Source organism: Pipistrellus hanaki (assembly GCF_964339955.1).
Source record: "Pipistrellus hanaki genome assembly, chromosome: 10".
Taxonomy (NCBI): Eukaryota; Metazoa; Chordata; class Mammalia; order Chiroptera; family Vespertilionidae; genus Pipistrellus; species Pipistrellus hanaki.
Window position 1 is genome coordinate 64344869 of NC_140512.1, and position 26607 is coordinate 64371475.

At 40.9% G+C, this 26607-nt stretch overlaps 1 protein-coding gene across 1 annotated transcript in view; it reads right to left on the reverse strand.

Moving 5' to 3' along the window:
* Nucleotides 1-26607, reverse strand: part of MET (MET proto-oncogene, receptor tyrosine kinase) — a 135658-nt gene that overhangs the window by 60650 nt on the left and 48401 nt on the right. The window contains exon 3 of the mRNA XM_084896961.1: nt 6997-7188. Coding sequence (XP_084753087.1) covers nt 6997-7188 — 192 coding nt within the window. The remainder of the gene's footprint in view (nt 1-6996; nt 7189-26607) is intronic.

Genomic DNA, 26607 nt, shown 5'->3' on the forward strand with positions numbered 1-26607 from the left:
TTCCATAGTATATATGTATCATATCTTCTTTATCCAGTTTCTATTGAAGAACACTTTGGTGTTATCCATGTATTAGCGACTGTGAATAATGCTGCAATGAACATATGAACATTTATTTGCATATATCTTTGCAAATAAATGTTTAAAAAATTTTCGGGTAGATACCCCGAAGAGGAATGGCTGGGTCATGTGGTAACTCCATTTTTAGTTTTTTCAGGAAACAGCATATTGTTTTCCATAGTGGCTGTACCAGTTTATATTTCCAACAGCAGTGAATGAGGGTTCCTTTTCCTCCACAACCTCTCCAACACTTCTTATTACCTGTCTTGTTGATAATGGCCAATCTAACAGGAGTAAGGAGGTATCTCATTGTAGTTTTGATTTGCATTTACCTAAAAGCTAGTGAACATGAATATCTTTTCATATATCTGATGGCCATTTGTACATCTTCTGTACAGATCCTCTATCCATTTTTTTTTAACAGGGTTGTGTATTTGGTAATGAGTTATATGAATTCTTTATATATTTTGGATATTAACCCCTGTCTGAGCTGTTGTTTGCAAGTAACATTCCCAATTTGGTTAGTGGCCTTTTGGTTTTATTGTTGGTTTCTTTTGCTGTACAGAAGCATTTTAGTTTGATACAATCCCATTCATTTATTTTTGCCTTTACTTCACTTGCCTTTGGGGTCAAATTCATAAAATACTCTGTAAAACCAAGGCCCATAACTTTAGTACCCGTGTTTAATCTGGATTTTCAACGCCTGGCTTCTCATGCTTCCTGCTTCTGACCTGCTGAAGTGGACTGCTTGTGTCCCTCCAAAGTTCATATGTTGAAACCCTAACCCACATACGATGGTTTTAGGAGGTGAGACTTTTGGGAGGTGACCAGGGCCTGGATAAGATTAGTGACCTTATAAAGGGACCCCAGAACGTTCTCTTGCCCTCAGCAAAAAGTTGGCTACCTAAGAACCAGGAAGTAGGCCTTCACCAGATGCCAAATCTGTGGGTACTTTGGTTGTGGGCTTTCCAGACCCCAGAACTGTGAAAAATAAATGTTTACTATTAAAGCCACCCAGTCTATGGCAGTTTATTCCAGCAGCCTGAACTGACCAAGACACCTGCTTTAGGTTTACTATTTTCTTCAGTATTGGTATTTGTTTAGAAAACATTAGCTATGAAGAATAGATTAATTTAATAGAAAAAGTGTAATAAGAAGTACTGGCAGCTCAAAATTAGAAGTGTAAGACAAAGTACCAGGTGGCAAAAGTTGAACCGAGTGGAGCTTTATTCTATTCTTTCCTTCACTCTTTTTGGAACTTGGGCTCAAGTGTTTCTATATTAACTTGATACTACAAAGGAAAGGAATACATGAAAAGCAGAACGATTTTCCTTACTATTGAAATACTGATGTGTGTGCATTTCAACTTTTTGAAGTGAGTCACAGTGAGTCGAAATGAGTCAAAACCAGACTAAGTCTTTTGTAAAAAAACAAAAAACAAACAAACCTAAAAACAAAATAAGCTAGTAAATTTGTAACAATGTTAAAATACTTTCAACTCAATATTTCAAATACAATGATTGTAGAATTATCCAATCAATATACAGAATATATTTGTTTCTGAATTTAAGAAGTGATAAAAGCCGAAACCGGTTTGGCTCAGTGGATAGAGCGTCAGTCTGCAGACTGAAAAGTCCCAGGTTCGATTCTGGTTGAGGGCATGTACATTGGTTGTGGGCACATCCCCAGTGGGGGGGGGGTGCAGGAGGCAGCTGGTCAATGTTTCTCTCTCGTTGATGTTTCTAGCTCTCTATCCCTCTCCCTTCCTCTCTGTAAAAAATCAATAAAATATTTTTAAAAAGAAGTGATAAAAGTTCAAAACCCTACTGACATATATATTTCATGTCTTAAAATGTCTCTCCATTCTTCTAATGAAGCACCCAAACAAGAAGTCCCAATTATTCCATGCCACCCAAAACACACAAACTTTAGCGTTTTCCCTTGGTTTCAAATATTTATGATGTTTTAAAAAGATAAATATACTTTAAGAGTTAGGAAATTACACATGAACTGGGCTTAATTTTAGTTATAGACATATTCTGAAATTATTATGTATTACATATTCTGAAATTATTATTTATTATTTAAAAATTTAGAACTATAATAAATAACAATTTAGAACTCATGAGTATTTTTTCTTTTAAAGAAATATATTAAACCTGCCGAAACCGGTTTGGCTCAGTGGTAGAGCATCGGTCTGCGGCCTGAGAGGTCCCGGGTTCGATTCCGGTCAAGGGCATGCACATTGGTTGCGGGCACATCCCCGGTAGAGGGTGTGCAAGAGGCAGCTGGTCGATGTTTCTCTCTCATTGACGTTTCTGGCTCTCTTTCTCTCTTCCTTCCTCCTCTCTGCAAAATATCAATAAAATATATTAAAAAAAAAGAAATATATTAAACCTAACAGTCATTAGGGACATAAAAAATCAATAATGTACACATTAAAAAAAAAGACAGATGATATTTTTATCTGAGCTTTTTATAAAGGAGATGCAAAAGTTGGCAATCCTTTGAGAAATGCCATTTAAGCTCAAGCTTATTTTGGCCGTATCTCTTGCCGGATGCTTTTTTACAGCATTGACGAACTGATGATCAGTGTGTACATACTTTAAAATAGCCATAATCCCAAACATAATCCATACCACAGGCTCCCAAACTAAGCACTGACATGCCATGATGGTGGCACAGGAACCGGAGGAATTTGAAACAGGAGGTCGATAACTGGATTGATTCTCCTTACTGGAAATGAGTAATTATTCTCAAGTTCACTGATTACTAATGCAATCATTTAAGTAACGGTCGTAAGTAAGGATCACAGGCTAAGGGTGTCCTTTTAGGTGATCCCTGCCTTTCAGTTTCCTGCTAAAAACCCAACTAGTCCAGTTAAGGGGCACACAAGAAAAGGGGTAGTGAGTGGTAACAGCGCTAAAACACTGGGGAGAGGGAAAAGGGGATTGGAGAAGAACCAGGAGAACGCGTAAGGACCCACGGACAGCCGTGACAGTGCCCAGGCGCGGCCACCGTCTGCAGGAAAGGAAGCTGCCCTATTAGTGGGGCTGAGCTTGAAACAAGTCTTGAAAGGGATTCCCCACCCCCAACCACTTTCCCCAGACACTCACTCTCCCCGGCCTGACAGTCATGCACAAATATTTTAATAGCAATGCCTTGCATCTGGAGATTAAAGGCCTTATACAAGGGCTGTAAAAAACAAATCAAACAAGCATTGTTTTTGGATGTAGATTAGACGAGGAGCTCAGGAGGGGAGACATGGGCAATCCCTGTGATTAGTCCTGTGATCTTCACGAGCCTCCCTCTCCCCTCTCCCACGTCGCCCTGCACGCCGCGCTCATGTTCCCGGGCCTTGTTCCTGCCCAAGTCCCTTCCCCCTCCAGATTCTGTGGGCAGGAGCGGGCTCATTGTTCATTTATACTATCTCGAATATTGCTTATCACATTATTTTTACTTCCTAGCATCCCAAGAGAGTGATCACACACAAATAAAAACTGTTTCTGAAATCTATACTGGCATAGCTCAACGGATAGACTCAAATAGAGGTACACATCGGTATATTTAGACATAGCTGCACCTGTAGGAGATGAGATACACATGCTTAAGTGTTAGAAACACGTAAAAAATGTCCTCTCTGCCGCACACATAATATCGTTAGCTAAACAATGTGATTCGTTCTAATTAAATAACCACTGTGAAATACCTGATTCACTTTGCACCCGACAGCTGGGTTCCCAGCCGGGACTGAGCATAAGCACAATAGGAAAGGCAGAAACAGCTGCAAACTCTTGGAAGAAAACATTTGTAAAGCGACTCTGCCTTTAGGCTGCAGGGGAGGAAGGAAGTAAAATCATTTTTCTGTTCCTTTTTATGGAGGCAGCTGTTTTATTATTATTTTTTGGGGGGAGGGGGGGATCATGTCCATTCTATTCTGTAACAGAGACTCCACAGTTTTACTAAAACCCAAGTTGTAGAACGTTAGGCCCGGCCACAGATTTAGCACATTAGCGCAGTCAAAACATTTACAGAACCTCGTCAGCGGCTAGATTAGGCTGGAAGGTCCCCTGGTCTTTGCGGTCCTGCTGACTCCTCCCCTGACATTATTTGCTGTAAACACACTGGATTTCAGTGATATTGACTGTTTGATCCTTTGAGTGTTTTAGGTTTTATTTAAATAAAAATTTAATGGGGTGAAATTCTCTTAGGCGAGTGTTAGAGAAACAGATCCTCTGAGGATGTCAACAGTCCTTTGTCGTATGTCTTTCTGGTCTTGGTCTCTAGTTTAGTCTTTGGATCTCCCCCGTACTGAAATGTTAGTTTCTTAAAGGCAGATCTGTTATTTGCCTAGAAAAGCAAAGTTAGTAAGCTCCTGATACACAGTCGATGAATGAAGAGCCACCTGTTTTGTGTTGTTTTTTAAAATCAGTGATATCAGTACTTTATATAAATTAGTTTCTATTTGTTTGCTTATTTTTATTTCTAATGTGTTGGATGTATAGCTAATGGGCTTCTTTTATAAAAACGCAGAGAGGTAAGAATAAAATATTTGCCACAGCATTGCTGTTTTAATGAGCCTGGCGATGCGTGACATATCTCTTGGGTGGTGGAAGCTGTCACACAGCAGAATCTCCCCAGTTGTTAAAGCAGCCTGTCTAAAAATGGGATTTTATTAGAGCTTCAGAATCTGGAAATAGTCCAGGAGCCTTTGGAGGTAAAAAAGTGTCAGACCTAAAAGTATCTGTGGAAAGTTGGTTAATACGAAACTGGATTGGTGAAATCATAGACAATCTAGAATAAAAGAAAAGCAGAAATAAAGGTAAAGGGAAACCACGAATATAGTGAATACATGAGGAATTCAATAGATGTTAGGTTCCTTCAACCTCCTTCAAATCTTTTGGAATTCTATAGAATAAAATCAATGTTAACTAAAAAAAAAAAAAAAATACAAGCACAACATAATATCAAGTATTTTTATAAGGTTAACAGGTGATACCTTAGAGTGCTTGTTTGTGTGGGACAGGACTGGGCACCCCTCCTTCAGATTCTGAGGCGCTAAGGACAGAATGAGCGGTCTGTGGTGGTGAGTAAAACACTAGGCTGGGAGAGAGGGGGAGGGGATGAAACTGAGCACTTAGCTGCGAGGCCATGGGAGGAGGGGATTCTAAGTGTGGGACTATTTAGATAACAGGGTCTATAGGATTTGCTTTGAGCTAGGAAGGCTGTATTTGTAAGTTTTATAACTTTGAAAAATTCTATCATGCCCACTAATACAAGAAAAATACAAATTAAAATATAGCAATGACCAATATCCAGACTGCGATATAGATAGTGGTGATTTTTTAAAACGTTTTGTGAAAGATATAGATGGAGGATGTACAAAGGGGCAAGCCATAGGAAAACATCATCATCCTCAATTGGTTTACTAGACATCATTGTCTGAGGAGGATCTTAATTATTTTATCTAATAAAAGAGTAATATGCAAATTGACCGTCACTCCAAGACACAAGATGGCCACTCCTATGTGGTCAAAGATGGCTGCCCCCATGTAGACACAAGATGACCTGCTGGGGAGGGCAGTTGTGGGCAGTTAGGGGTGACCAGGCCAGCAGAGGAGGGCAGTTGTGGGTGACCAGAGTGGCAGAGGAGGGCAATTGTGGGGGACCCAGGACTGCAGGGGAGGGCAGTTGTGGGGGGTCCAGGCCTGCAGTAGAGGACAGTTAGGGGGGGACCCAGGTCTGCAGGGGAGGGCAGTTGGGAGGTACCCAGGCCTGCGGGGGAGGGCAGTTGGGAGGAGAACCAGGCCTGCAAGGGAGGGCAATTGTGGGCAATCAGGCCAGCAGGGAGGGCAATTAGGGGCGACCAGGCCAGCAGAGGAGGGCAGTTAGGGACAATTGGGCTGTCTGGCGAGCAGTTAGGCATTGATCAGGCTGGCAGGGGAGTGGCTAGGGGGTGATTAGGCTGGCAGGATGGGGCCTAAATGGGATTGGGCCTAAATGGGTGGTTGGACATCCGTCAAAGGGTCCCAGATTGGAGATGGTGCAGGCTGGGCTCAGGGACACCATCCCCCTGCAAAAATTTTGTGCATTGGGCCTCTAGTATCAGATAATTATGAAAAAAGCATCTTTCTTTAGGAGAAAGAGTCCAACATTTCCATAGATGCCATTGTTATTCTGCATTAATTAAGAATCTAATAAGGAACTCATGTTGAAGGTAACTATTAAAGCAGCAAAACAGCACACACAAGAGCATTTTAATTTCTGCAAGGCAGTATGACTCCTGTACCTAGGAAATACAACTTCTGAAATGTTAACTTTTACTGTATGGAAATACTGTTGCTATCCATTATAGCATTTCTTAAAACACACAGACACAGATTTTTCTCCCTTCAGTATTTAAACTTCTGTGTCTGACCCCGTCCGTCATTTTGCAGAAGTCAGGAGAGTTGAAGTTACAATGGGATTTTGATGACAACTCCCCTCCTAACTGCTGCCAATATTTCTCAATGATGTGAATGTTTCTCCTCAAGGAGACACACGGTGCACACAATAGTGCTCCTTTGATCCTTAGCTTCCCTTCAAAGAGGAAAACATCGCCTGGAAGCACTGTAATTGTTTTGTTTTATTTTCCAATCATGTGATATAAATCATGAATGGAAAAGAAAAAAAAAAACAACCACCACCACCAAACCATTCTGGGCAAAGAAATGAAAAGCAACCGCATTGAAACCGGAAGCTTCGAGAATTCATTAAAAATAGGCCATACACTTCATAAAAAAGTGGACCAGCCTTTATTGTTTTGCTGTCAGTCGGTGTCTCTAGTTTCCACTATGATATCCAATTTAGAATATTTGCAAATACCTTATTGCAAAAACCAAATTAGCTGTATCACACCAGGTCAAACAGACGCAGCCCCTCTCAGAAAGCACGTACCTGCATGAAGCGGCCTTCTGAGGTCCCCAGGTTGGCGATGGTGAGCTCCCCTTTAATGAAGGTGGATATGGACGTTAAGAGGACATGGTTGAACTGGCCCATGAATAAGTCGACGCGCTGCAAAGCGGTAGTAAACTCTGTGCGATACTCGTCACTGTGCACTTCACAGCCGGATGAATTTCTCAGAAGTGTCTGGAATAAAATGTGATCACAGAATTAATGTGAGTCCAGAAGCAAGTGAGCTATTAAGAAACTTTTCAGTATGTCTTTTCAGAGCTTGGAGGGGAATGGCAAAAACTGTGCAAATAGGCCCAGCTAGGCAGAAATATTTCCAGTGAACTAAATGGCTCCAGGACCATGAGGCCTGTCGTATATGCACATACTCTGACCTGGGGGCAAACTTTACTATCACAGTTTGTACCGTGGATCATTATGTGCACAAAGATGAAACCTAGCTGGTATAATTAAAGAAAAACAAAACCGTAAATGTCTCAGTCCTTGATATAAAGGCAATGCTTCTAACAGGCAAGTCTAATGAGATGAATTTCGACTGAAATAGTAATAAATGTTGGAGTCATACTTGGACATTATATCTTATTCAATTTTTTTCTTTTAATTCTCACTGGAGGATATGTTTGGTTTTAGAAAGAGGAAGGTGGGGTGAGGAGGAAGGAAGGGAGGAAAGGTGAAAAGGAGAGAGGGAGGAAGGGGTAGGGGGAAGAGGGATAAAGAGAGAAAGGAAGAGAGAGAGAAAGAGAGAAACATTAATTGGTGGCTTCCTGTATGCACTCACCCCATCTGGGGACTGAACCTGCAGCCTTTTTGGTATACAGGACGATGCCCCAGCCAACCTATAATGCATAATGTATAAAGTATAATGTCCCCGAGCCACCCAGCTATGGCGGGACATTATACTTTAAAATGTGTGTCTTTGTGCATCTGTGTGCAGCGGGGTGGTGCAAAGTGGTGGCTGATAGATAATTCATGGAGAGGCACACAGCACAGACCCCAGTGCCTGCATCAAACCTGGTCCCTCATGCCTGTTTACTGTATGTAGTCCCTCCAATCTCTGTGTTTGTGAAACTCCGTGTCATCTCTGCTTCCGTCCCCCCACCTCAAAACGGAGAGAATTATAGAAATGTGCCTACCTTAGAGAACTGTCATAAATATTAAACCAGCTAGTTTATAAAAGTCCTTTATAGTAGGACCCAGCATGCAGAAAACACCACTTACATATCGGTCATCATTCTAGTGAAAGGCTCAGAGCATGCCAATGCCGTACGTCAAATGCCTCAGGAACCAGCTTACTAAAAGGCAATCACCACTCAATCAGGTATTTGTCCTTTAGGTTCAACTTCCAATGGAAGGATTTAAAAAAATAGTGTCCAATAATATGTGACAAGTAAGAGCTCCCTTCTCTTCAACACTTCAGTCCCCTGGTTTCCCTCCTACTTTCCAGGCTGCAACGTTTATGTCTGTCTCCTTTGCAGGAAAATCCATGCCTGTCTGTCAGTGTTAGGGTTTCCAAGGCCCCATCCCAGTGCTGCCCTTCCACTCACTCCTCCTGCTCTCCCCCAGGCAATCCCAGTCTCTCCCGTGACAGCTATTGCTATGTAGTTGACACCTGTCGACCTCCAGACTACCTCTCTGCTCTGAGCTGACTGTGTGAAATCGCACTGTGAAACTGCACTCAATGAGCTCAGAGACCTAAGCTAAACATGGTTAGTGTGGAAAACAGTCCTCCCCACGCCTAATCTTATGATAGGATGCACCCCAGTGCTTCACTCTTCCTCCAGCTGCACAAGTCAGGAACTCAAGGGTCATCACTGATTCTTCCCCGTGTACAGTTCATTACCAATTCCAGTCAATGGTACTTTCTAACTATCTCTGGATCCATCCGGTTTTCTTTACCTCCACCACCTCAACCTTCCTCCAAGCCCTCCCTCCATCCCCCCACCCTCCCTGGACTTCCTAACTGGACCTGCCACGCCAGTCTTACCCAATCCCTTTCCGGTTCCAGTCTCTATATTGCTGGCAGATTTTCTTCTTAAAACATAAGTTTTACCATATAACTCTGTTTAAAACACTTAAAAATGTCTCCTTATTGCTCTTAGGCAAAAGACACGATGTTTGTGACCTCTGGGGCCCTGCCTCGTCTGAATCCTACCCAACTTCTCCACACGTAACCTCAATGTGCTGCCCTTTGCTCTCTGTGCCCCCGGAAGCTGGTCTTCTTTCAGTGTTCCACATGGGCCACACGTACTCCCATTACAGGGCCTTTGCACACTCGGTTCCCTCTGCCTGAAGCCCTCCTTCCACCTCCATGCACTCTGTTAACCGCTAGGCCTCCTTCGATCCCAGCGGGTCATCATTACCCAGCAGGCCTTCCCTGATGCCAATTTGTAGGCCACATTCTTCTATTTTGGTTACATGACTGAGGTGAGACTTCTCTAGGTGGCTCTCGCGGATTAGGGACCTGCTTGTTCACCACTGTGATGGCTTATAATAGATGAAATATCTCTTACAGTAAATCTTCAGTGAATATTAACTGAATGGACAAGTAACTGAGTCAATGATGGGTGGATGGGGAATGAGCGTGGAGACATGAACTGGTACTATTAAAGCTTCTAAAGAGAGTTTATAAGGGATAGAGTGTCTGACTCCTGACTCTCCTGACAAGATAGTTTCAAATTGGCAAATTTGAGACAGATAACTAGAGAGCAGGAGGATGTTTTAAGGAAAATGAAGATTAACTTGGAAGAAAAAGAGGGGAAAAAGTTCATTCTCTCACATCTTTGTATATTGCTATATAAATCCTGGAAAGTTATTTGAATATTAGAAATCCTCTATTATTATCCCATTATAATTATAATAATAAAAAGTTGTCATTATATCTCAAACCAACTTAGTGTCCAAGAACAAATTGAAATAAAAATTTTAATTATCCTTCTATAAAATCACCTTCCTCCTCAAGGTTAAATTTCTGTTACATGGAATGTGAAATTCTTAGATCTACTCTCTTTTACTGTTTAAAAATCACCTACAATGCTATTTTATGTAAGCAACAACTATGTCTTCATTTTAAATAGTGACAAATTAGCCAACAGGGTCCTTGAGAGGCTAAACCTGCTGACTCATAATTAATGAAACGTTTTAGCTCTAGACATGCATTTTAATACATTAGTGAATGCTATTTAATTAGAAGCTTTTCTTTACTAAAGTACTATGGATTCCTCTGAGGAGCAGCAGACAACTGAGATGTACCAGCAATTCAATAGTAACCGATTAACTGGTAATTAAGTTTCCATTGGTGATCAACCATCCATTTTGCAGAGACAGCTAGGATTGAGGGAACCTGCTTGAAGGAGCAAATCCCAGTTTTAAACTAAAGGCCATTTCAAGTATCCCATTCTAGAGGTGACTATTCTTCAGGGTCAGCTTCTGTGCTTCTTTTGTTCCTTCTCTTGCTTGATCTTAATTTTTTCTTTAATTAGGTGGCATCCTGGAAACCTTAAACACTCAAAGACCAGTGCTGGTGGAGTGATGATGGGTTCATTGGGATATAAAGCAGTTTTCTGTGAATGGAGTAGAGTCTTTGACTGTACACTAGTAATAGCCTTCTATCAACAAGAGGCCAGAAATTGTCTTATTCATCTTTTATCCCTACTGTGTTTGGTGCCCAGCACACAGTCTGTATTGATGACAGCTTGCTGAAAAATTAATGTATCTGCAAAGTGACCACATAGCCCATGTGCCCCCCCCCAGCGTGCTTTGCGGTCTGCCTTTCTGAACAGGTAAGCAGGAAACGGAGGTGAGCTGGCTCTCAGAGTGTCTGAAAACCTGCAGGCACTTGCTAATCACTTTGAAATGAAGGAAGAGTAATATGACCAGAACTTCAGCCTCTTGTTTCCGCATGTGGAAGGCATAAAAGTAGAACTCTGAGTCAGAGCTGAGGTAACATTTATTTTGTACGCTCCCATGCTTCTCCTTCAGGAAGTAGGAAGGTCTCTAAATGGTACCTCCTCAAGGACCGACAAATTAAGTTATGTCTCTATTTCCCCCAAAAACACATTCCTAAGTATAGAAACACTGCAAAATGCTGGAATAGGATTTACAGAACTCTTTGATTCTGAAAAATTGTGCAGTTTGGAACAAAAAAACACACACACTACCATCATGCCAGGTTCAGGTGGCATTCGAATTCCTAAGCCAGAAGAACCTAACTGTTTTTGTTCTTAATTTTCTCTGTAATTGAGATCTGTAGGAGATGGGTAGGGGTATGAACTTCCAGAAAAATGTACCGTTCCAGGGTTCACTGTAGGAGAGGGAACTACTCCTTGACTCTTTTTACTGAGATTCATGATAAACTCAACGCCTGGGGTCAGGGTGGCAGGCACTGGCCTAGAGCCGCTTGCTGTCTTTGAGCCTGAATGGAACTTGAACTCCCGGAGAGCCTTGGTTTTGGCTCTCAGCACTGCAAAGACGACGCACTGTGCAAATAGCACCAAATCTCATCTGATTCACTGAGCCCCTTAGAGATAGCGTGTTTGCTGCTGCTTTGTACAGGAAAGCTGGTGTGGCTTCTTCTTGCCACTTTATGCACCGCGAGCTCTTAGCTGTGCTCCTGGAGGGGGGCTGGGTCCAGCTGGAAAAGCCACGACAGACCCGCTGCCCAGGGTCTCCTTGCCACTCACACTTCCCTCAAGGCCAGGGGGTCTTGAGCTTCGGGAGAAAACTGGGAAAGGCCGGTAGAAAGCAGGCCTCTGGTTCAACAGCCGCTCTGGGGCGCCACGGAGAGGGTTTCACCGAAGCACCGGCTAGGGAGCCAGACTAACGCTCTCCCCTTCGTAACAAAGGGAGGAAGAAGGAAGGAAGGAAGGGAGGGAGGAAGTCTATCTTTTTCCTGCACCTACGCTGTGCCAGGCACTGAGGCTGGGCATTTTCATGTGCAGCCAGACTCACAGCGCCCTGTGAGCTTGTATCACTGTTTTCAGGAGGAGGCTCAGGGCAAACCCAGCACACGGCCACAGCGCCCAGTTCACAGTGCACCTGGTGTTAGTGTTAGGATTTAGTGCTCTCAGATTTCTAAACTCGTGTTTCTTTTGCTACTATGTCCTATTCCTGGCAAAGTCCTGAGAACTGCGTTAAGTACCAAAGTTGAAAGGGCCTTTCACACCATCTTACGCCAGCCCCTAATTCTATGTATGAGGAACAAAGAGCTAGAATCATTGAACAGAAGTTTATCATTTAATATGTAACAAACCTACGAATTCTTGAAAGTAGGAAATGCAGATTCGCCTACCTCTGATTGCTTTGTGGAGAGAAAGATTGGAATTAGTCATTTGGGGCTGTTCTATAATAGTCATTTTGGCTTTCAAATTTACCTCTCTTATTAACCTACTATTTGGTTCATTATCATGTTTCCATCCAGGTAACTTTGACATTTCAGTCATCACCAACTCTTCTTTCTCTAGCATCTCCCACATCCAACCAGCTGTGAAATCCCTCTAGACTCTGCCGGCAGCATCTCTCCTGCCTCTGCGGCCATGCCTCCACCCCTGCCGCAGGCCAGGAGTTTTCTCTCTGGCCTTTTGGTCTCCCATCTCATCTGCCTTGAAGCAGTTATGCATTGTCATTCTCTTTTACCCAAACCTGGCTGCTTCCCAAAGGCCAGCAGGAAAAATCTAAATTTCTTATAGGACAGCCAAACTAACCTTGATTTACATTTTTAGGTTTTTTAATTTTCCCATTAAGGTGAAGGGTCAGCTGACCAAATGAGCCTCAGAGTTCACAGGACCCTTCCCATTCTTGGATTCTTGCATTTGCCCTGGCAACTGATGTCCCGCTGCCTGCTAGGCCATGGACACCCCCTCCTGGCTCATGTAAACCTGAAGCTGGGCTCTCCTCAGTGTCTCTCTTTACGAGGTCTTCAGAGTTACAGGACTAATGGGTTTTAATGGGTGGGAAGGAGCTACTGTGACAAAGGATGAGGTGGAGAGTATAATGATGCAGGAAGATAATAATTTAGCCCTGACATATATGTCAAGAGGGAAAAAAAAGAAAGAAAAAAAATTCACCCAATACAATATATTGTTGGAGCAGAGACACGGGTAGTACAACTAAAGGCAAGAGAAAGATGAACAGGAAGAAATCACAATTATTGTTTGTCCACTTTTCTGAGAGGGAGAGGGTGTGACTGGGGTGGGACACAGAGGCTTCAAAGGCCTCGGTAATATTCCCTTTCTAAGCCAGTGGCAGAGAAGTCAGTATTTGTCTTATTTTTCATATTCACAACACACACATTCATATACTAGTATATAGCACACGATTCATATATATATATATATATATATATATATATATATATATATATGTGTGTGTGTGTGTGTGTGTGTGTGTGTATGTATGTATATATATATATTATAATAAAAATAAATTTTAAAAGAAAACAATGAATAAATGGGAAGTGAGAAAGTGGAGAGAGCCTATTAAAAACTCCAATTTCTTCTTTTTGTTTTGTTAATCCTCACACAAGGACATTTTTCCATTGATCTTTTAGGGGAGTGGAAGAGATGAGAGAAACACTGACATGAGAGAAACACATAGACTGGTTGCTTCCTGCACATGCCCTGACCAGGGCCAGGGCCAGGGAAGAGCCTGCAACCAAGGTACATGTCCTTGACTGGAATCGAAATAGGGATCCTTTGGTCTGCAGGCTGACGCTCTACCGGGTGAGCCAAACCGGCTAGGGCAAAATCTCTCTCCCATTTCTTGATGTCCTAAGCAGGCTTGAAATATTCATGGCTTATCACAGCTCATAGGAGCTCACAATAATACAGTGAAACCTCGATATAACAGACTAATTCAGGTAAGAGGGTGTCTGTTAAAGTTTTCCAAATGAGTATGTTAAAAATTGTCAAATTAGTTAGTTTACCTGTTTTTACTTATATAGACATGTTTGTGTCGTTAAAAGTATATATGAAAAGTTTAATTTCACAGGTATGTTTTCTATATGTATTACAGTAATTTTATATTTATGTTGAATGCATGTGTTTGCCAGTCATCTCAAATGAACAGATGCACGTGGCTGGGGCATGGCTTAGCACATGTGGTATCAGAAACAATTACCGCACGAGGCAGTGTGATCACGTACTAATCATTCTCTGAACACTGTTCATGAGTGGCGGCTCTTAGATTTATATATGTTCACTGTAGTTATAGATATGCAATATTTATTTATGTTGGCAAATTACCACAGTGTTTTTCCCCAACATATGGCCTATTTGCTGACATTTATTAAAAATAACAGTGAATTAATAATAAAAATAACTTGTTAATTTAATTACAAGCAAATCTTGGTTAAAAGCATTTTAAAATGAACAGGGTAATAATTTTCACATATGACATAAGGACTGGAAAATTTTCCCCTTAAATCCAAACTCCATTAAATTCAGGTCTGCAAAACTGAGGGTTTACTGTACTGCTCAGTAACAACTGCGTAGTGGATTGCGATTTTCAAAGCACATTATTAATCTGGATCTCTGAAGTTGAGTTGGGTTTGTTATGAACATCATATTTCTACCGATGAAGAAAATGAGGGTCAAAGAGTTATGAGTAAATATAAATATCACAGCTTAAATCCTAGTTGTCGATTTCAAACTCTGTATTCCTTTATTGCATCATGCCACTTACTTATAGGCTCCTATAGTGTTTCTGGGACAAAGGCACACTCTAGGGCTGAGCTAAGGACCTACAGAAAGGAATGAGCATGCCTACTGGATAGGACTAGTTGTGCCCCAGCTGGGATTTGATGGGTCACATGACTTCAGGCAAATCATTTTATTTCTCTGGGTCTGAGTTTTAGTTTATAAAAAGGCAATTGAAGTGCTATATTCCTCAATGTATTTGATCCAAAATGTCTCCCTTAATTAACATTATGATGCATGCAGTGAATACGCAATTACATTTAAATTCAGTATAATTAAGAATGTGGTATGTTTAAAATAGTGATTCTTTTAATTGATCTACAGGACAGATTTAGCTATCTATAGATTTAAATGTCTTACAGATAGATTTTTAAAAGGAATGTAATGCCTTGTAAAATCTTTGCTAGTTCACTCATTCGAGCTCTCTTCCTGCCTTGCCCATGACTAAATTAACAGAAGCAATGTAATCTAAACTTTATTCATGATTATACTTTGTATAGATTCTATGAACACGTAGTAATGGTTTTCAGGGGGATAGCTATTTCAAAATAGAAGGTCCCTCTTTGCCCAGGGCTTTCCTATAGTTGACTAAAAACTCAACTGCTTTAATTTCAGGAATTCCACTTACCCTATTTCCCCAAATTTCATTCATGTGCTGTTTTCTCTTTATTAAGTGGGACTGGGAATGGGATGGTCTGGAATTAACCTTAGGCAGAGGTACAGAGCTTTGAACTTCAATATCAGGTTAATTCTTTTTTTAAAAAAAATAGGTTTTTATTGATTTCAGAGAGGAAGGGAGAGGGAGAAAGACAGAAACATCAATGATGAGAGAGACTCACCGATCAGCTGCCTCTTGCTCGCCCCCCACTTGGGATCCAGCCTGCAACCCGGGGGCATGTGCCCTAACCAGGAATCGAACCGTGACCTCCTGGTTCATATTAGGTCGATGCTCAACCACTGAACCACATCGGCCGGGCATCAGGTTGATTCTTTCAGACACATTTAAACTTCTCTCAGTCTGTAGATGTTAGCACTGAAGCCTGATTGTTTGAAAAATGCAGAAGAGTCATCTCCCCTGGCCAGACTGTTGGGCTGGTGTGGTCAAATTCTCAGAATCTGATTTCGTTGCTTGGGCTATGAACGGACTCAGCCTGATGACATACTCAGTGCACACAGCCTAAAAGAAAGATGCTTCCTCGATACTTTTGCCGCCACCAACTCCCTTTGATGACAGACATAATCCCACCTCCCCGCTTCAAGTCATAGTGGCTCATAAAAACCTGAGACCTCCATTGCAGTTCTAGCAGGGAGCAAAGCCGGGGGGGGGGGGAGGGGGGCTGAGTTAAAGAAGGGCTGACTCATCTCTAAGAAGGAAAGAAGGGCATTCTCGGGCTGCGTGTTCACCCTCAGATGGACAACCTGCTGATTCATGAGACACTGGATGCTGCCTCAGGGTGATGACCTAACTTCTTCTGGGGACCAGCCCTGTCTTTACAAATGTCTCCAGGCCAAGTTTAAATACGCCATTGATGGCATTCAAATTCTTCCTTTTTCTTTCTAAGCTGACTCCCTCTTCTAGCTTTCAATTTCTATATGGCACCAGTAGCCACCCTCTCCCTAACTGTGTGGTCTCAGCCATTTTTGAAACTTCTTTTTCTTTTATTATGTCCACCTATTGATACAGATTTTTACTCAAATTAAAGCAATCTGATACTTGGCCTTCTACAGTCTGATTTCATTGATTTCAGACCCTCCTCCCTCAATTCCACCTCTACAAATATTTAGTGTAATAGTTTCAAACCCCCTTTTAGTCATGTCTAGTGGTAACAGCCAGGCCTAGTGGGGAAGAACATGAGCTCAGTGTGGCCCTGCCCTTATTCGCTGTGCAAACTTAGCAAGGACAGACACTTAGCGCTCCCAGCCTCACTTCACTTGTAAAATGGAAAAACACATACCATCTAATAGAATTGTTTTGAAGTTTAAATGAAATGAATCCAGGGCTAACAACATATTAAAGGATCACTTTCTTCATTCATTTAGTCATTTAAAAATATTTGAGTGCCTCTGAAACTAATACAAAATCATATGGAATGTAAACTATAATTGAAAAATAAAATAAATATTGAGACCTACAGAAGGTCGAATAGTTTCCGCCCCCAAAATTGATATTCCCTCGGGACCTCAAATTATGATCTTATTTGAAAACAGGCCCTTTGATATGTAATTCATTAAAGATCTTGAGATAACATCATCCTGGATTTAGTGTGAGCCCTAAAGCCCAATGAATGTTGTCTTTACAGGAAGAGAGGACACACCAAGACCCACAGAGGAGATGGCCAAGTGGAGAGTGGGGCAGAGACAGGAGTTACGCTGCTGCCACCTAAGGAATTCCTGGGAGCACCTGAACTGCAAGGAAGGAAGGAAGGCTTCTTCCTTAGACTCTTCAAAGGGAGCATGAACTTGGCTGACAGCTTGATTTCAAACGCCAGCCTACAGACTGTGTGAGAATACACTTCTGTGGTTTTAAGCTATAGAGTTTGTGGTGATTTTTTATGGCACCCACAGGAAACTAATAAAAACCATACCATGTGACAGATATTGTTCTGGGTGTTGGAAGGATACAACAATGAACAAAAAGGCCCAAGTCCCTGCCCCTGGGCAACGTTAATAGTTGTTATTATTGTTGTTGTTGGTCTAGTGGTTCCTTAGAATGCCTGTTGAAGGTGAAGTCCAAAATTCTAATTATTTAGATTAACAAGCCTCAGGTTCTTTGTCTGTAAAATGGGAACATTCAGACCTAACAGAATAATTTACAGCTAGCAAGGTCTGTCCTATAATCTGTCCACTATTAACTTTCATTACTCTCTAAAACAGGGGCTGGCACACTTCTTTTGTAAAGAGTGAGATAGCAAACATGTTATAGGCTTTGAGTATCATAGGGTCTCTGTAATATATATTGGCTTGTTTGTGTTTTTTCTAACCCTTTAAAAATTTAAAAATAATTTTTAACTTGCTGGACATTCAAAAACAAGCCAGTTTGCCAATCTTAATAAATGCTTCTACCTATAGTCTAACCTGGTCCCTCTTAAAGGGCCTGGGCAGGGACTGACTCAGACTCCCTCGCTTAGAACTCCGGCACTGAGGCAGCAGCCTCAAAGCCATAGAGGGAGGGAATTAATTGTCTGGCAACAGGGCCAGGGTTGGAGGGGCAGCTTTCTCTCACACAGAAGTGCTGGCACAGGCCATTTTTCTTTGGCTGAGCCCTCCACCACAGAGCTGGGAGGCAGACACGATATCTGAGTCTCCATCAACATGGTTAACACTGTTTGCCCCACCCTACTGATTTCCTGAGACCCTACCTACCCCACCCAACTTTTGGGCCCACCTAAGCCCTTTCCAGTGGCTTTTCCATACAAATGACCTACCTTGGCTCATGCTGTCAATTTTCCTAAAACCTCTCAAACAAACAGCATCTGGCCCAGGCATGCCCTATACCTGCTGCTAAGTGGCTCCTAGTCTGGCACTAGTGGCAGCTGGCCTTGGTTTGTAGCCTGGCCCTTTCCAGGCACTTCCAAACACCCTCCTGGCTTCTGGTAAACCCAACCTCTAGGTTCTGGAGGCCCCACCCATCTGGCAACTACGGGACTCTGCCCTACGAGGTCAGGAAAAAATGGGTCAGACACAGTGGTGTGGCTCCGGGGTGGGGACCACAACCAGCACTATCCATGAAGCCTGAACTACATCTCCCCCTCAAGGGAGATGCACTAGCCTCATCCTCCTGATCCCACCAGAGGCTCTTCCAGTGACTGACCTAACAGGCAACTGGCAGGCAGAGGCAGGTGGAGGTGGATCCTGGGTTGCCTCAGGATTTTTGCTGCCCTTCCCTGGACCTGCTGCTGGTAAAAGCCAGTCTTGGAGTACAGTTTGGTCCTTCCCGTGCACACCCAAGCCCAGCAGAGGCAGCCACAAACTGTGGATTGCTTGTAGCTTCAAACAGGTTTCCAAGGGTCAGGGACAGACAGCACCTGACACTGACCTGCAACAGAGTCCCTTCCAGGAGGCCCAGAACCAACACACCAAGTGCCCAGCTTCAGACAACAACGGAACAGAACCCAACCAAATTCACAAACATCAGGTTCTAAGAGAGATCTCAGCAGCACTAAACTGTGCTGCAGCGAATTCTGCCTTTTTTTGGTCAGCACCAGCCAAAGAGCTTGCACACTGTGGCTGGATTTAAGCCTCACAGAAAGCCAGCCTCAGGATTGATCCCACCCACAAACAGGCCAACAGAAACAAGGACTAAATTACAGCAGGAGGGCCCACATAACCCCCACAAGGGACATTACTATCGCACCCGGCTCAGGAGTCCAAGGAGACCGCAGCAGATTTATGTAATATACAGGGACAAATACAAAGAGGCAGCCAAAACGGGAAGACAAACAGGCAGACCTCAAATAAAAAGACAGGTCAACTCCCCAGAAAAAAAGGTAAATGAAATGAAGACAAGCCATTTATCAGACATAGAGTTCAAAGTAATGGTTATAAGGATGCTCGAAGAACTTTGTGAGAACTACCACAGCATGGAAAAAGACATAGAAAACATAATCTGAAATGAAGAGTATAGTATCTGGCATCAAAGATACTTTGAAAGGAATAAACAGTAGGTTGGATGAAGCAGAGTATTGAATCAGCAATTTGGAAGAGAAGGTAAGAAAACAACAACAAAACACATATCCAACCAGAATAGCAAAAAGAATGAGGATAGGCCCTAGCCAGTGTTACTAACTAGTTGGAGTATTGGCCCACACACCTAAAGGGCACACACACAAAAAAATGATAGGTTGAGAGACAAATAAGGTGTGCTTGAGCTATCTTGTACCAGATTACAGAGTCGTAATGGGGTATGATGGGGTATTTCTACCATGGGAATTTGTGAACACTACAAAACAGGGGCTTATGATTTCTTTCCCCCCCATTAAACCTTTACCAGCACACCACTAGGTGTGAGGAGGACCAGGAAACAGCCAGGGCCAAAGTAAGAAATCCCTTGACTATCCTACTAAAGAGTATGGATTTTACTCTGAAACCACTGGGGGGCCTGCAAATTATGTTAAGGAATACAGTTACACAAATTGATTTCTTTTTGGAAAAGATTACTTACTCCGGCAGCAGTATGGAAACAAAAAGAATGGCTGAGGATGAGAATGAGGATGGAGTCAAGGAGATTTAGTTTAATCTACTGGCACATTTTCAATACACTAACAATACAAAACCTGTCTGGGATTATCACATACAATTTTCTGTTTCTGCTTTGTGTATATGCAGGAAAAGAGAAGTAAAGATTTTTAAACTTCATATTTACTACGAATAAGACCAGGTTTTATCCTGAAGAAGGAACAGAAGAAGCAGAGTAAATGAGAAAGTTGAGTTAGGCTGGATGGTTCTTTGGAAACAATAAGTTTCTTGATTAAATGGGTGTTCTTAGTTGCACCCAAACCAGCAGCTGGATAAGGTGCTTCAGAAAGTCTGAAATAAGGCTGTTCCACAGAATGTCAACATGGGTTAATGAATGAGAGAGGTTATGTAAACTATTACTTAATCTCAATTGAGGGTTTCCTGAGCCACTGGGGAACCGGGTTGAGGCTGATAGACAAGAGTAAAGTTAGAAGGAAACAGAGCATTAAACAAACAATAGTTCAGTTTAACTTGTGATTTGCCCACAGTTTAGAGTATAAAATGAAAGACTTGCTAGTAGCAGAAAAGGTAGGCTACAATGATACCAAGATTGCTATTAAAATAACTGCCTGGTCACTCACTGGAACAGAGGTTTTTATTACATATTGGCAGAGAAAATAGAAAATTTGACTGCTTCTTAACCAGTTCTAGCATACATAGTATTAAGTAAGGCACTGGGAGTTTGTCATAATAGCAGGTTCCAAGGTCTCAGAAAATTCAGTGACAGTCACACAAATACTGAATTACCATTTACTTATAAAAATGTAGGTTTTTAGTTTCCAAATATTTCATAACCCTTTTTTCCCCCCATGAGTTTGTGTGCATTCAATTGGATTACCACCAGGGTCCCTAGGTCCCATAATAATCTGGAGGCTTTTAAAAAAACAATTAAAAGAACCTTCTGTTAGATCTGGTAAAGTCCTGGTGTATATTTTTCTATTATATAAACAGTGCCTCAAATGGTGAACTTTAAATTTTCAATTCTGAGGTGAAAATGTTTTCCTGTGCAGAATCTACTAAAAGCAAATAGCAAGTATAATAAACAACATAAACTGATGAACAAAAACAGGTCCAGAGACAGAGAAGCATCTATCAGACCATCAAACCTCAGAGGGTGAGGGTAAGGGAGAGAGATCAACCAAAGGACTTGTATGCATGCGTATAAGCCTAACCAATGGACACAGACACCAGGGGTGGGGTGGGAGTGGGGGGATGAGGGGGATATGAGAGGGGGTGGGGTGCGTGGGCAATAGGGGAATAAGAATACATATGTAATACCTTAATCAGTAAAAGATAGATAGATAGATAGATAGATAGATAGATAGATAAAATAAAGAAATGAAAGAAGAGAGGGAGGGAGAAACTAAACAGGAAACTTCCCTTTGTGTTGATAGGTATTCTCTATGCAAATGCTCTAGGTCCTACTTGACACTGTGGGATTAATCAAAAGAGACATTTTAATAAAATGTGTTGTCCTGGGGGGAGAGGGGGAGACATTTATTGAAACAACTGAAGAAATTCGAATAAGAACTGATTATTAGATGATATCTAAGTTGTGGTAATGGTGATATATTTATATTGGAAAATGTCCTAATTCTTAGCAGGTGCATGTTGAAGGTTTAGGGTGAAGTTTCATAATGTCAGTGTTTGAAAAATTTCCAAATAAAACATTAGGGGAAAACACAACACAACAAACAAACAGAAAAAGCAAATGGAGACAGGAAAGGAGGCCTGCGGTACTGAGTGTGCCCCCTGCCACACACCAGCATCACAGAAAGCATTGCCTGCCTAAAAACCTGACATTGTTGTGTATTTTCATAAGCACTTGATTCTAAAAACGTATCCAGCTAGAAAATATCAATCATTTTCACTATTTACCATAATGTAATATTTTTAAAAAGCAGGCACATATTCTAGTCCTCTTTGTACAGGTCAAGAACCTGTACTTTGGTCTTTCAATGTTAATTAGGAGGTACACTTACTATTGTTAAACTACCACATATACCTATATTACTTATCATTCTGCAAACACTGACTAATATCCCTAATAATGGGCCAGTAACAGAACTGATCTTGTACTCTGTCTGCTAAGTCTAAATCAATTCTAAACCAAGAACTTTCTACGACCCTTCTGAAATGAGAGTTTAGTTGGCAGTGAGAAACACCGCCCACTTCCATATCAGGTCTAGACACACCCAATGTAATTGGTGTTTTTCAAATTAGAAACATTTCTCTATTACTCTTACTAAAGCACTTTCTGATTTCTGTTTACCATGATGTTGTAGCCATAAATAAGTTTACATTTAATGAATCATTAGATATATTCTATTATAAATTCCTCATCTTTATTTATTTAATTCAGTTCCTCTAGGAACAGAATCACACAATTTAACCTCATATTCACCTTTGTTATTGCATTTTAGAACATTTCCAGAGTCTTGTACCTTCTCCATTAGTAAATATACGAAAAAAAATAATCTCACCTCCTTATTATGAAGGAGGTGTAAGTATTGTATAACTCTTACACACCCTGTATTCTTATAAACAATCTCTTACCTTCAAGATTTTAGACACCTTACTGGAAAATAAACAGTCTTTTGCCTGTAATTACAGCCTTCAGCAAGGGGCTAACCAGTAACCTCTCTGACTTACAGGAATGGGAATAAACTTTGAAGATTAAACACCTCCTATTCCCTCATTGTTTCCCTTGGCAAACTCCACTTCTTTCTCGGCCAAGCAAAAGTAAACAAAGCAAATACAGGAGTTAAATATTTCCTTTGATTCCTCATACATTTATTTTTATTTTGTTATTTTAAAGGTTTGTGGAGATGACAAAAACAATGCCTTTTATGATCGTCATAAAAATACATTTGCAGAGTTTATCAAGACCTTTTACTCAAACACCTTAGCAATTCAGATGGTCTCTGTTTGCTTTGTCAATATATATATTTCTTTTGGAAGACCAACTTTTTGTCAAGTAAAAGAAACACTACTGTCTATGGTCTTGCAAAGCATATGCATAGACTTAGGTACAAAGAAGAATAACAAACTGCCTGTCCTCTAAGACCTTAAACTTATTTAAATATTTGCATGATAATGATTATATATATATATATATATATATATATATATATATATATATATATACATACACACACACACACTAGAGGCCTGGTGCATGAATTTGTGCACCAATGGGGTCTCTCGACCTGGCTTGTGGAATTAGGCCAAAACCAGTTCTCTGACATACCCTGAGGGGTCCCGGATTGCATGAGGGCGCAGGCCAGCCCATAGGACCCCACTGGTGCATCATTGGGGCTGGGGAGGGGCTGTGGGAGGGCTCCAGGGCATGTCTGACCTGTCTTACTCAGTCTAGATTGGCCGGACCCCAGCAGCAAGCTAACCTACAGGTCGGAATGTCTGCCTCCTGATGGTTAGTACATGTCATAGCGACTGGTCGACCAGTTGACTGTCTACCTCCTGGTGGTCAGTGCACATCATAGCAAGCAGTTGAGCTGCCTTAGCATATAATTAACATATTACACTTTTATTGGTTTAACAGTCCACCGGTTGGCCGGACACTTAGCATATTAGGCTTTTTTTTTAAATATAGGATGATTGATATGAGAAAGGCAAAAACTGTCTGTAGCTAGAGATTCATTAGAACAACATAACTATGGCACAACTAGAGACAATGCCCCTATACATTCAATAGGTGCTCATGACATCCTCACAAGTCCTGGAATACTTGTCTCCTGACAAAGTTATCTTTTAGCCTTATGCAAAGTTAATTTTGTTGACCCTTTAGGGCAGCTGTCAACAACTGGTGGTCTGCAGACCACTGGTGGTCCATGAGGTCTGAAAGATTGGTGACTGCTGCTCTAGAACCTAGGCTACATGATTCACGTGAGAAGAAAATTCTCTAAAATGGATTCATTTGTGCAGAGCACAGTGCACAGAGGCAGAAAGAGAATATGACTGGGGCCCTCCTCAGCATCACATTCCCTTGAATTTGATTAACTTTTATAATTTTGATAGTTTCAAAAGAGCTTATTTTGTGTGTTCCCAGGATTTATATAGTTCACGTGGTCACAGGACATACTGGTAGGTCACAGGATAATCCCGCCCATCCCCAAGAAACACAGGTTCTTCTGACAAATAGGGTCCCAAGTGTTAGCCACAGAAGAAAGGAAGGTGGGGAGGAAGGATAAGAGAAGAATAACTTGGACTGACATAAGAAATATCTATTTTTAAAGAAGCTGATAAGATAATAAGCTATGAGAGACAGTGAGAACGAGCACTACCTAAATTATGTCCGTGGCTTCTAGAATCTACACATTGTTTTCTTCACATTAAAAATCACTTAATGAAAAGTATTTTCATTCATTTAGAAACCTAAGAAAAGACAAGGTTTGTATATAGTAAAACAAAAACTGTTAAAAAAAAAAAAAAAGAAGTTAAATTCTCCAGGATAGTTCTACTTGGGATATATTTTTGTAAGTATAAAGTAATATGCACTCATGACTAGAACCCACTTGAAACAGTTGAATAAATGAAGCACCATGTAGTTAACACCTAAAGCTTGTGAACTAGGTAAGAATTATTAGTTTATTAAATACTGGCAATGGACTTGCCCATCTTCTAAAAATATGTTTTTTCCCCTAAAATTTTGAGCTTCATATAAGTTATCTTTTAGCCTTATGCAAAGTTAATTTTTCTCCTCTTTAAGGTGGCCCATTGTGACTATACTACCAAATTAACATATTCCTCCTTACTTGTATCCACAGGTATCTATTTCCCTCACACTGTATTTCATATATCTTCATGATGTATAGGTTTATTGGGTGACTGCTCACTTACAGTAATCTCTTCCCCTAGTCTGTTTGCACCATAAAGACAAGAACAATGCCTATCTCACTCACCACTGCAATACCACCAGGGTTAGGTACTCAATAAATATCTGTTGAATTTCTTGTTGAATCTTGAGTATGTGATTAAATTTTTTTCCTCTGTCTCTTGCTGAAAACAATTATAAATTTTGGGTCATTTTATGCACTAAATAAGATGGTTAGGCTTCTAGCATTTGGTTTAAACTAACAAGATGAAAAAACAAGAATATAATGTAATTAGCTTAAAATAAATGGAAAATATTGCACATTTTATTGTCAATATAATTTTTAAAGACACTAATTTTTGCTATTGACTGCCACTGCATTAGTGCTTGTAATCTACTTAGTGCATTAGCACTAAATACTATTGATTCATTTGGCTAAATGACCAATTTAATCATTGCATTTCTTTCTATTTCCTGAACAGCAATTCACCTATAGTTTAGTTAGTAGACTAGCTGCTAGATGCAAGTGTTAATAGGATTTAAAAAAAATCTGAGCATGAACTATTTTATTTTTTACCTTTATTGTTGAAATTATTATAGATGTCCCTCCTTTCTTCCCCCTTTGCCCATCTCCACCTGGTTCCCGCCCCACCCCAGGCCTTCAATGAACTATTGGTTCTGACTATGGGCAAGTGTCAATAGGATTTTAAATTTAAAATATCATTAGAAAATTTAATGTCATACAGATTTAAACTTTTTTTTGATACAGGGACACAAATTCTAGCAAATTATGAATAACCCATGTATTTTGAAATAACTCAGCAAAGTTAATTTTCATAAACTAAGTTACAGAAAAGAATGTTTTATAAATCAAAACTGACCTTGATTTACCCTTTTTATCTAGAACACAACTTGAAATATCACCTACCATTTTATTATCCTCTGATTAATACATATTTTGCTGATTTACCCAAATAAGCAACTCATGTCAGACTTCAGTTTGAATTCACAGAAATATATATACTATTCATAAACTGTTTTCCCCTTCATGTGAACATCAAGAATGCTTAAACTAGCCTTTATACTATGGCAGCGTGCATTTGTCAGACATTTTTCTGTCCTCGTGTTGAAATACTAGAGAATATTTTTGAAGGAGAGAAGATGGACAAACTTCATCTGCTCCCATGTTAGCCAAGGTCTAGGGTGACGTGTGCTATGCCTCTTCCCCAAGGCTTTTAGGATAGGAAGTCAACACTCCCCAGCAAGTAATTCACATGCAAAGGAACTGCCTGGAACATGTGAGCTAGAAAAAACATATGATTAGCAGACTGGAATGTATCCAACGGGATCCTAGAGCCATCACATTCACTGTTATTAAAAAAAAATTTTTTTTCAGGTGAGTTTTACTTCAAGTAAAGCTGAACCACTGGTTTTACTTCCCTCAGAAAGGAGCCCTGTACTGCTCTCCCCGTCTACCGGAGACGTGACTGGCAGCACATATCTGGCCCTGAGTCATTCTGAACTCGGTGTGCCCACTGACTGACTCAGTATTTGTGCCCACCCATGACTAAGCAACGGCAGAATTCCTTTGGCTCTTCTATCCAAATTCTGATAGATGCCCATTTTTTAAAATTAGTATGGAGAGATAAGAAAGCAACGTAGGGGTGGCCATTGTTAGGAGAGAATTCTGAAGTATTCTTAGCTAAAAAATCTTTTAATACTCAAGGAGGTTAATATTCTCATAAAAATGCCGGATCCCAAATGCTTTCAGGAGTTTAATCATATGGTCATATTGCAATAAAAATATCACATATTCGATCTGTGTCTTCAAAGTTT